This window comes from Lithobates pipiens, unplaced genomic scaffold (assembly GCF_037356315.1).
Source record: "Lithobates pipiens isolate NorthernLeopardFrog02 unplaced genomic scaffold, aLitPip1_a1.2 Scaffold_19, whole genome shotgun sequence".
In the NCBI taxonomy this organism is placed as follows: Eukaryota; Metazoa; Chordata; class Amphibia; order Anura; family Ranidae; genus Lithobates; species Lithobates pipiens.
This window is the reverse complement of record NW_027507764.1, coordinates 408,365,693-408,377,695: the sequence shown is the minus strand read 5'-3', so window position 1 is coordinate 408,377,695 and position 12,003 is coordinate 408,365,693. Positions and strand designations below refer to the sequence as shown.

At 38.9% G+C, this 12,003-nt stretch overlaps 1 protein-coding gene across 10 annotated transcripts in view; it reads left to right on the top strand.

Moving 5' to 3' along the window:
• The window catches only part of PTPRM (protein tyrosine phosphatase receptor type M), a 982,826-nt gene that overhangs the window by 676,362 nt on the left and 294,461 nt on the right, over positions 1-12,003 (top strand). For 5 of the 10 annotated variants that reach the window (XM_077492471.1, XM_077492470.1, XM_077492473.1 and 2 more), the window contains one exon: positions 6,260-6,289. The exons of the other annotated variants lie outside the window; for them this stretch is intronic. In XM_077492471.1, coding sequence (XP_077348597.1) covers positions 6,260-6,289 — 30 coding nt within the window. The remainder of the gene's footprint in view (positions 1-6,259; positions 6,290-12,003) is intronic. 10 annotated transcript variants of the gene reach the window in all.

Below are 12,003 nucleotides of genomic sequence, written 5' to 3'. Positions count from 1 at the left end.
AGATATTTCTGAAGGAATGTATATTTAAAGGCAGCTAAGAGAAACCAGATAAGACAGAAAATTCAATGAATGGCCATGCAGCAAAGAGATGAACATAATATATAGCCCAGGGCAAGGTACGTGGGTCAGATAATTCAGCCTTCTGAAATAAGCATTTAGAAAATAAAATACAAACCACTTGCCTGGTATGCTTTACATATTGCTTTTTTTAAACGTACCCTTTTACTATTCAAGAGACAGCATACAATCGTTGAGTTATATCATTGAAAAAGGAATGTTGAATATTTGCACTCAGTATACCATCACAAAGTTTGGGTAGTCCCGTTCACATTTCATTGTTTGTTTTTCTTATCAATAAAAGAAGAAAGCAGAAAACCTGCTGGAAATATAATAGCTTTCTAAGGGGAGGTTCTCACCAGTGCGTGGTTCGAAATCGCATGTGATTCACACAGCACTGCAGTGCAAAGCACATGCGAAGTTCGTGCGATGTCAGCCATACAGATCGTATGGTTGCATTTGCATTACATTCAGACCAAACTCTCACAGGACCCTTTTTTTGGTCCTCACCAGAATCAGATTGCATGGGTGTTCACATCCGATTCATGTCCAAACTGTCAGTTCGCAGTTGCGAAATGGAGGTGTCATTAACATTGTATTGACACTCCCTGCAGTTTACATATGGCAAGAACCCGCAGTGGATTTTTAGGGTCCCCACATCGCTCAAGTGTGAACAGGCACTAAAGGTTTTTATGCAGTTATTTATTTTCTGAATTTAACAAACTGGAATAAATACAAGTAAAAATGTCACATGTGCAAACATTTGAACACTCATCCAGCAGTTTCCCTAATGTTAGTTTTTTGAGTGAGGACCCATATATAACTTCAAGCGTAGGCAGTTCCAGAGTTTAACAAATTCTCTCACGTTGGGACCTTAAAGTGGAGCTCCAGGCTCCTTCAGAAACAAATAAAAGTCAGCGGCTAGAAATACTGTAGTTTCTGACTTTTAATATAAGGACGCTTACTTGTCCAGGAATCTGGTGATGTCCTCATTCATGCTGATCTTTCAATCAACTTCAGGTGCAGGCACCGGAATCTGTAGTAAGGGAAATAGTAAATAAAGCCTTGGGGCTTCACAGCCACCTGTTTCATATTGCGCATGCGGGAGTCGCACTGCACCTTGTGGTCCTGTAGTCTTCTGGGACCTGTAATATGTTGCAGGGGAAGGAGGGGGGGCTGAACTTCTGGTTCAGTTCACTGTGGCGATCTAAGCTGGAAGTGGGAGCAGTGACCTGTCAAAACCAGGTACCTGCTCCTTCCCCAATAAGTGCCAAATGTGACCGGAGTGGGGGGGGGGGGTGTAAACAAGTGGAGCTTCAGCCTTTGGGAGATCAGTCACTTATGCAAAGCAAAAGCCTTGCTACATGGCAAGAAACCTGCAGGAAGATTTAGCTGTCATGCGAGTCACTGCTGTTACAGCCCACTTGTCCAATGCTTGCACAAATATGAACTGCTTGGAGGGAAACCTCATGTGCAGCATCATCTCAGTGGCTCAAAGCTGACTAAATCCAAAAGTTTGGATTGGGGAACGGAGTGGGGAACCTCTATCAGATTTTATTGCAATCTGTGTTCCAATTTGGGTGCTATACCCCTCATTTCTTGTTGGGAGTGCAAGTGATGGGTGATCCAGTGGAGACAAGAGTACAAGAAAACAATATTTTTTGTAAAATGATAAAGGGTTTATAGCTTTTGTCTGGGTATTATTGCTATCTCTGAGTTCCTGCTTCAAAGATGGATACTTTTTTATTGTCTTGTCCTACTGTCACAGACTGGAAGTGGACTGGGAGAGGGACAGGAATGCCTTGTACACACGGTCGGAAAGGTCCGATCGGATTATATTTTCGGAAAATCCGATCGTGTGTGGGCTCTATCGGACCTTTTCCATTGGAAATTCCAACTGAAACAATTTGAGAGCAGGATCTAAAATTTTCCATCAAAAAAATCCGATCTGACTTTTTCCGATCGTTTGTAGAGAATTCTGATCAGACAAAGTGCCACGCATGCTCAGATCAAATTACGAGACCAAAGCTATTGGCTACTAACCTCTACGTAGTCCCGTTGTATGCAACGAACATCACCACGTTCTGAATGATCTGATTTTCCGACAATATATATATATATATATATATATATATATATATATATATATATATATATATATATATATATATATGGTATCTCACCCCAGCTGTGCATAGTAACCAGCTCAGTTGAGCTTTGACAATATAAAACCTAGAAGTTGATTGGTTACTATGCACAGCTGCACTAGATAATGGGAGCACTAGTCTTTGTAAATCTCCCTCACTGTCAGGAAACCAGATCTGCAAGTAGGCTGAATATTACTATGTGACAAAGAGCTTAAAGGTGTCTCAAATTTAACCAAGGTCTACAATAAGGAAGCAAAAGACTGACTGTATGAAATTTCAGTTTAAGAATATTTATGAACTAGAAGTATTCATCATGGAGATGTTGCCTATAAGAAAAGCTTGGGGGATATCTACCAGCAGAGGGCAGGGTGAATCGTATTTAAATATAGAAAGGAAAATAATCACAAATGGAATGTCATTGACTGTAGCAGCCAATCAGAATTCATGTTTTGTTTTTCCATAAATTGAAAATGAAAACCTGATTTGTATTCTGTTGGCAACAAATCATTTGGCTCTTATTTTTTTAGCAGTTTTTTTTTAACTCTACTTTTGTTGAGAAAAAAAACATTCCCTTCTATGTCATCTATGTACATTGCATGGATTTTGACTAACTTTGTTGCAGATTCCTGCCTTTTATTATTCTGAAGAAATTCCTGTGTGTTTCTCTTTGTCCATGTGGTAAGTAAATCTAATGGGAGTGGTTTCATAATTTTCATCCAGCTGCTGCAACTGCGGGGCTCTAATGAGGAAAATTGCAGGGTCCACATCCCCTTAGACGTGATTTCCTATTGTGAATACCTCAGGGGATGCCTGGCATCGAACGTGTATCTTAGTGCAGACTTCTGGGAAAATGAATGAGCCAATCACACAAGCAGGAAATTATGTTTCTGAGGGGGGGGGGGGGGATTCTGCACACATTTTGTGTACAGTGCACCTTCAGATAACCATATTGCATTGCGCTTTACAGAAAATGACAGACCTGCAAATTGAAAAGGAAAGGTCATTTTTGATAACATTCAATTACAATGTGACTTAAGTGACAATTGTATATGCTATATTATTTTTTCTCCAGCTTTTTTTTTTTTATTGATTTCTTTTGAGGTACGAGTCAAAATGTAGAACAAGTTTTTTTTATTCTCTATCTGGGAGGAATTACATCAGTTTCATATGCCATTCAACTTAATAATATCAAAAGATAATATTATCTACAATCTAACCAATTAGGTACTGTCTGTTCTCCAGGATATATGAGACAGAAAAAAGCTTAAGACTCCCATCACACTGCAGGCATTTTTCAGATGCTACAGCGCTAAAAATAGCGTCTGCATATCGCCTGAAAAAAACGTCTCCATTCACGGGCTTTCACACTGCAGCGGTGCGCTGTCAGGGCGTCACAAAAATTCCTACCAGCAGCTTCTTCGGAGCGGTGAAGGAGCGGTGAACTCACCGCTCCTCCACCGCTGCTCCCCATTGAAATCAATGGGGCAGCTCTGCCATGCTACCAGAGTGGCGCTTTGCTGGTGGATTTAACCCCGTTTCAGCCGATAGCAGGGGGTTAAAATCGCCCGCTAGCGGCTGAATAGCCCCGCTAAAACAAATTTAAAGTGGCGCTAAAAATAGCGCCACTTTACCGCTGACGCCCTAGGCGGCTCGGTGTGAAAGGAGTAAAGGAATATAAGGGTGCACTAACATCTAAATATAAAAGTCTTTATTTTACAAAAAAAGATGAATTATTACAAAGACAGAGATATATGACCACACATATGTAGAATTACATTTAAAACATTAAAAAAACTACAAAGGCCCATGTGTCCATGTCAAAAGGCAGGTCCCTGTTGTGATTGCAATATGATCTATATCAGTGATGGCGAACCTTGGCACCCCAGATGTTTTGGAACTACATTTCCCATGATGCTCAACTACACTGCAGAGTGCATGAGCATCATGGGAAATGTAGTTCCAAAACAACTGGAATGCCAAGGTTCGCCATCACTGATTTATATAGTATTGATCCAATAAAAGGATGTAAATAGGGAATAGGTAAAAAAAACTGGATGCCTGTGTAACGATCCAAATAACAGTGGCTCCAATGAAATGGCAGGGGGAATGAATCTGTGTAATGTGTCCTAAATGGATAAATGCAGGGTTCTTCCTATAGAGTAACAAACAAAATTATCTCTGGATTAAATGTAGTTGTGGATACTATGCCGTTCCATATAATGTAATAACTGTGGGCATGTCCCTTAAATATTCATATCAGTAAGTATCCAGCAAATGATGTGGTATGTATTTTACAGTGTACAGACTATAAGTATTCAGTACTATTGAATATTTATAGAGCTATGAATATTTAAGGAACATAGTTATATTTTATGTTTCCACCTATTATCCAGGACTACTTTTATACTAAAAAAATGATGTTGTGGTTAAAGTTGCTTGAGCTTCCCTTCCAAGAAGATGCAGGACAAATGTTAACACTAAAGAAATTCTTATTTACAGTGAGTGAAAAGCAAGAAAAGCTGGTACCATGCATAATGTGGACCTTTTATCTTTTAATTACTAAGAGCTTCAAAAGGTTTTGGTTAAATTTAGAGGTACATTTGAAAATCCCTTCAAATATATCTCCATCATTACCATTTCATATCTCATTTTATAACGCGGATTAGCAAGGAAAAACATTTATTAAAATTTTTTATACTTAACATAGTAGTGAAAATATTACTACTACCAGAATCATTCATATTCTAGCTTTTCTTTCAGTGATGGCTTTGTTGTTTCGGATCCCTAATGCCGTGTACACACGACCGGACTTTCCATCGGAATAAACTCTGACGGTCTTTCCAACAAGGTTCTGCTGAAACGGACTTGCCTACACACGATCACACCAAAGTCCGTTCATTTAGAACGCAATGACGTACAACGGGGTTAGAAAAGGAAGTTTAATAGCCGGTAACCAATAGCTGCCCTTGCGTTATTTTTGGTCCATCAAAATAGAATATAACGGTTTCCCCGATAGGAATTGATTCATTCGGAAAGATTTAAAACATGTTCTATTTCTAGGTCCGTCAGAATTTTTGAACAAAAAAGTCTGCAGAAGGCCACGCATGGTCGGAATATTCAATGAAATGATTCTGTCTGACCTTTTCTGACGGAAAGTCTGGTCGTGTGTATGCGGCATAAGGTGTATTCATTTGATGTGTTTTGGACACTAAAATAGTAAACATACGGGCCTACCAAAATTATGTAATATGAGAACCTACTTAAACTATTGATTTAATTTGTATCCAATTAGGTAGGCGATTGCACTTCATAGTTGTTGTGGTGTAAAGGAGACTGTACAGTCAGATTGTTATCTGTGTGGTGAACATAACTTATATCCTCCTGAATGTGACACCTGCTTGCCTAGTCTGTTTACATGCAACATATGAATGTATTGAAAACTCTTGTGTATTATATCCAGAAATCAGTGGAAGCCATCTTGGTGTTTGGATTACCAGGGTATATAACTTGTACTAAACACTAGGTAGCTGAATCTCTTTACTTTCTATGGGCTTACACGAGAATGTTCTTTTCCTTGACATTTACGCCCTTTTGATTCGTGTCCCATACCACGTTCTGAATATCTTTCTTACTACTTGCTTCATGTAGTGCCATTAGATACATGATACAAAGCATTATTGAGCCCTAAAGTGTAGCATTTCGAGGATGTTATATCTCAGAGGACATCTAGACAAATAACCTTTCATGATGCAAAGCATAAATAAAGGCAGTAAAGATTACAAATGAAAGCATTGCTCCATAAGTGTATGCTCGCCCACTCATGTAGATGGTGATGACAGGTTTCTTCATAATGAATGTACAGCAATGTGTCCAGCCACTGAGTCCGATGTGTTGCATGTCATGTCTGTGATGTAAAATTGCTGCTAGAATCTTTCATTCATGTCACCTGATCTGTTCTCGTTCATCCTGATTTTTTCATACATTAATATCTGGCTTTTCTTTCCTTCCATTTCATTTTTTCTACCACTGCCTAAATCCTTGCTTCATCATGGCAGAAGAAGCTATAACTCCTACACATATTACCTGTAAGTAAACTTTTGTGCCTAAGTAGTGTCATCCTTTCTGCCACGTTTTTTCATGCATGAATATTGAATGCCAATGTTGCAGTCCATGTGAGCTTGATAGAAAACTCATTCATCCATGTTTTTGGTTCCATTACCCCATTATGTAGAAATTAGGATGTGTAGTAAAACATTTGTAGGCAAGCAGTTAGAGAGCATGTTTCACCCTATTCTCACATTAAAGGAATCCTGTCATCAGAGTTATAGAAGAAACACGAAAGCTGATATTTGTGAGTTCTTCCTGAAAATTCTAATTACTTGGCTGTCACTCTGTCTCTCTTGGTTCAGTGTTAGAGTCTCTGACTCAGAATAAGTATGCACACCAGAGTTTCAGACTTGTCTTTGACTTTCCTGATCTGTATGCTTCTTTCAGATTAGTGACTCAAATTATTGAAGCCAGTTGATTAGCATAACTTGCAGACTTTTTCAGAAGGAGGTCACCAATGGCAGCCTCCAGGTTTACTTAATTTAGTCAGCCATTTTGTGTAAGCATACATAATTGATGTCCATAAGGGACATCTGCACTGTGAGAAATATGTCGGCTGCTGTTGCTCACTGCCTTCTACGTTTTCTAGTTGTCTGGCTGTCATCGACTCATTTCTGAGTCACTTACCTAAAAAAAAAGCATGCAGGTCAGAAAAGTCAAAGTGAAATATAAAGCCCTGATAGGTTACTTTTTATTGGATTAGGGCCTCGAAAAGCTTTTGGTACTTTGGATTAGCATGTTGGTCATGCAACCCAAAGAATGCAACCGCATACCTCATGTATCTAGTGTCCCCAAAACACTTTGTTTCCAGATGGTCAAGACAAGACAATGGGGCCGATTTACTAAAACTAGAGGGTGCACAATCTGGTACAGCTGTGCAAGGCAGCCAATCAGTTTCTAACATCAATTAAGCTTTGAAAACAAAACCTGGAAGCTGATTGGTTTCTATGCAGAGCTGCACCAGAGTTGGCATTCTCCAATTTTAGTAAATCGACCTCAATGTTTACAAACGCTGAAGCTCCATTTTTTGGCTGAAGTCATTGCTGTAAGGCTGGGTTCACACTAGTGCAAATTGGATGCAGGCTTCCTCGCATCCAATTCACATGATAGGAGATTTTGACCAGCTCTCTATGGAGCCAGTTCACATATCTCCGGGGCGGTTGCGAAAGCGGCTTGCACAGGGCTCCATTTCAAGCTTGAATTCAGGAAAAAATGTGTCCCTGATTTGTCCCTGAAACAGAGAACAGGGGCACACCAAAGCCCTGCTGTAAGCCCCATCTGCCAGCAGTGTGAACCCAGCCTAATACTTTATAAAATTACAGCTGGAAATTTCCAGCATGAGCAGTGGGGGCAGAAAGGTTAAAGGGAAAAGACATGCTATGTACACACTGTGTACTTTGTTCATTTCTTTTGGGTGTACTTAGCACGATCAAGTTCCACAAAAGCAATAAAAACTTTTTTTTTTTTAATTTGTAAATAACTTCATTGTGTTTTATTCCTGAGATAACATTGTAATGTTAAAAATGTGACTAATCAGGGAATAAAATGTGCACATATGTGATATGTGTGTGTGCACTTCCAGTATTTGAAAACTACCCATTATTCTTTAGCAACATCTGATATTGTTACATTTAGGAATGTAAAACAAAAGAGCTATTTGTAAAAATGAGGTGGTTTTGCCATAAATCTTGTGAGCTGATAACTTTCTGTGCTCTTTGCTTGTGCACACATGGGGGTTATGGAGGTGATGGCAGGAAAGATGAGGACAGCTCTGTTTTTTTTTTTTTTTGGAATACATCAGAAATCAAGTTAGCAGGGCTGACAACGTGTTTTGAAATTCAGAGCCAAAAATACACTGGTATGAATTTACTAAGGACAAGTAGGCTGTCCACATTTTAATTTTTTTTTCAGCTTAGTGACTGCAGTGAAAATTCACTTTGCAAATAATACCCAATCGAGTGCAAGGGAAAAAAAAAGTAGGGATGGGATGATTGAACTCAACAGAACTTTACCTCATTCACTAACCTAAGGGAAAATTCTCTTGCAAAGTGAACAGCCTATTTGTCTATGGTAAATCAATGCCATTTTGTTGTCATGTCATAGAGAAAGGTAGGTGCACACTTTATTTCTAGCACATTAACAGTTATTTTTCTGTACAATAAAACCTTGGATTGACAGTAACTTGGTTTGACAGTGGTTTGCAAAAAAGCAATTTTTTTTATAAATTTTGACTTGATATATAAGTAGCGTCACATCACAACTGAGTATAAAAGAGAAGAGAGGCGTCTCTAAGTGTAGCAATATGGTTACATTTAATGAATGTACAAAATTTAGCAACTCACATGGTTGATGATTTAAACAGGCATCTCTAAGTATGCAGGCATCTGGGGTAAAGCTGTCCACATAGACCATCCTCTGCACCGCCATCGATGTCAACCCTTCCACGTTGCGCTCCACAAGCGCTTCAAGTCTTGCTTTCAGATTGCTCTACTGCAGGGTTGTTTTCCCAGTCACTTCATTTTTTCTCAGCTTGTTGTACACATTGTACCTCACCATGTTCTTGACGTTCGGAATTTCCAACAAGATTTGTGTGACTGTGTGTATGCAAGACAAGTTTGAGCCAACATCCGTCTGAAAAAATCCTTGGATTTTGTTGTCGGAATTTCCAATCAATGTCTGATCGTGTGTATTGGGCATAACTGTGCAAGGGTGACAGTGCTGCTCCTCCATAGATATAGTACAGTCAGTGAACATCATCACCCTAGGACAGGAACTGTGTTACTAGCAGGATCAGAAGATAGAAATATCTATCTATCTATCTATTGATGGATTGATCTATCTATCTATTTACAGTTATATAAAGAGATTAAGCACTTGCCGACTGCCACATGCCGTTTCATGTCCACAGAATGACAAGGGCAGGCAAAAGGGCATACCCACAAGTCTCTTTGACTTTGCCACCTAGGACCCGCGGGTCCCGGGAACTCGATGTTCGCCGGCGGCCCATGATTGCAGCAAGGAGAGGCAGAAAAGGGAGATACCTATGTATACAAGGCATTTCCCTCTTCTGCCTAGCAACATGACAGGGATCTACTGCTCCCTGTCAACAGAAGCAGTGATCTCTATCATGTTGTAGTGAGCCCATCCCTTCTACAGTTAGAACACATCCAGGGAACACACTTAGCCCCTTCATTGCACCCTAGTGTTTAACCCCTTCCCTGCCAGTGTCATGTATACAGTAATCAGTGGCTATTTGTAGCTCTGATTGCTGTATAAATTTCAGTGGTCCCAAAATAGTGTCAAAAGTGTCCGATCTGTCCACCATAATTTCACAGTCCTAATAAAAATCGCAGATTGCTGTCATTACTTGTGAAAAAAATAATAATAATAAAAATGCCATAAATCTATCCTCTATTTTGTAGACGCTATAACTTTTGCGCAACATAATCAATATACATTTACTGTGATTTTTTTTTACCAAAAATATGTACAAGAATACATATCGGCCTAAACTGTTGAGAAAATTGTTTTTTTTATATATTTTTGGGGGATATTTATTATAGCAAAAAGTAAAAAAATATAACTTTTTTCCAAAATTGTCACTCTTTTTTTATTTATAGCGCAAAAAATAAAAACCGCAGAGGTGATCAAATAGCACCGAAAGAAATTTCTGTTTGTGGGAAAAAAAGGACATCAATTTTGTTTGGGTACAACGTTGCACGACCACGCAATTGTCAGCTAAAGCAATGTAGTGCCGAATCACAAAAAAATGCTCTGGTCGTGAAAGGGGTAAATCCTTCCGGGGCTGAAGTAGCTAATTTGAAAAACTCGTCATTTTTGTTCTTGGGTTCAGATATGGATACTTTTTTTGCAGTGCTAGCCTGGCTCATTCTTCTCTACAAATTCAGACAGTCAATTACCCATTTTCCTGCTGTGAGCCAGCACACTGGCCAGCAATAAGACCAATAAAGTAGATCAGTTCTTCATTTTATCATTAGATCAGGCAATACCCATCCCTAGAGTAATCATCTATTGAGAGCTAGCTCTAAAGATTCTCATATGTTTCCCTTAGAGACAGCTACCTTTCCATGGCTTTAAGACATGGTAGATACATAATAAATCTTTAAACATTTCTAAGGTCTGAAGTGTTTTTTTTTTATAAATTATACACAAAAGAAATAGGAATCATAAAATTGCTTTTATTGAATATATCAAAATGTAAATGCCAATAATAAATGCACATGTATCTTCTCAATAAAAACTCGACAAACTTGTCCAAAACTATACCCTAGGCCACCCTATTCCCCTATATACACACTAAATGTCTCACAATACTCTAATATTGTAACAAGTCAAAGCATCCAGAAGTATATTTCCTTTCAATCAATTTTATAAGGAAATATCCTGCAGTGTTTCCTGGTTATCACCTATTTCTTCTTTGTGTAATTTATAAACGACTACTGGGTGCTAGACCGGGGTCTAGGATGGACCTGCCCTATAATTGGGATTGGGAAATCTTCATTTATAGAATTCAGAAGCGCATGGTTCCACATATTTGATTATTTATATATCTGGGGTGTCATTCAACACAAAAGACAGCTCATAGAACAGTCAGACACTCAGCGGCATTGCTTGCTCCGGCATAACACTCTGTTTGTCCATCATTGGACAGGTCACACTGTATGCTGCAAATCTTCAGTTAGCTGTTATATTCCTGATACTGCATTTCTGAATCATTATCATCAAGCAAATTACCATCTCACTTTGACCATGCCTGTTTACCTTCATACAAGTTGCACAAAGTGCCTAAATACATTTGTTCAGAAGAGCAGACTATAGGGGCCAAACATGGAGGTAGTGGTACATATCACTATGTATAACATATTGTGTCCATGTTTTCATTTCTTCTTTTAACATTGTACAATAAAGATTATATTGTACTCTAATTGGATTGTGTCTCCCTTGTTTGGCTACTATGTTCCACTTTTCTAGGTTACTGGAGAACCCCACTCCAGTTGTGACCTATCTTTTTCTGTACATGGTTCTGGATGAGGCCATAAAAGTCTCTCTTTTTTGTGTAAATATATTTGTTATATTGAAAAAATTATAAAATGTAAAACTTTACCTGTCCTTTAACTTTTTACCTTAACCACTTGCCGACTGGCTCACGCTGATATACGTCAGCAGAATAGCTCTGCTGGGCGAAACCCCGTTTGGATACGTTGTACCCTTTAAGAGCTGCCAGGGGGGATTCGATTCACATGGCCGGTGGGTGCAATCACTGCTGGCTATCTTCGATCACAGGCACGAGCAGCAGCACAGGGTTTTGTGTGTATAAACACACAAATCCCTGTTCTGTCAGTGGAGAGGAGACATATTGTTTTTCCTACTAAGTTCCTACTATATGTCTTCTCTCCCAGTCACATCCCCATACAGTTAGAAGCACTAACTAGGAAACACAGTTAACCTCTTGATCGTCCCCTAGTGTTAACCCCTACCCTGCCAGTGACATTTATACAGTAATCAGTACATTTTTATAACACTGATCGCTGTATAAGTGTCAGTTGTCCTGAAAATGTGTCAAAAGTGTCCAATCTGTCTGCTGCAATGTCCCAGTACTGCTAAAAACCACAGATCACTGCCATTACTAGTAAAAATATATATATATATATATATATATATATATATATAT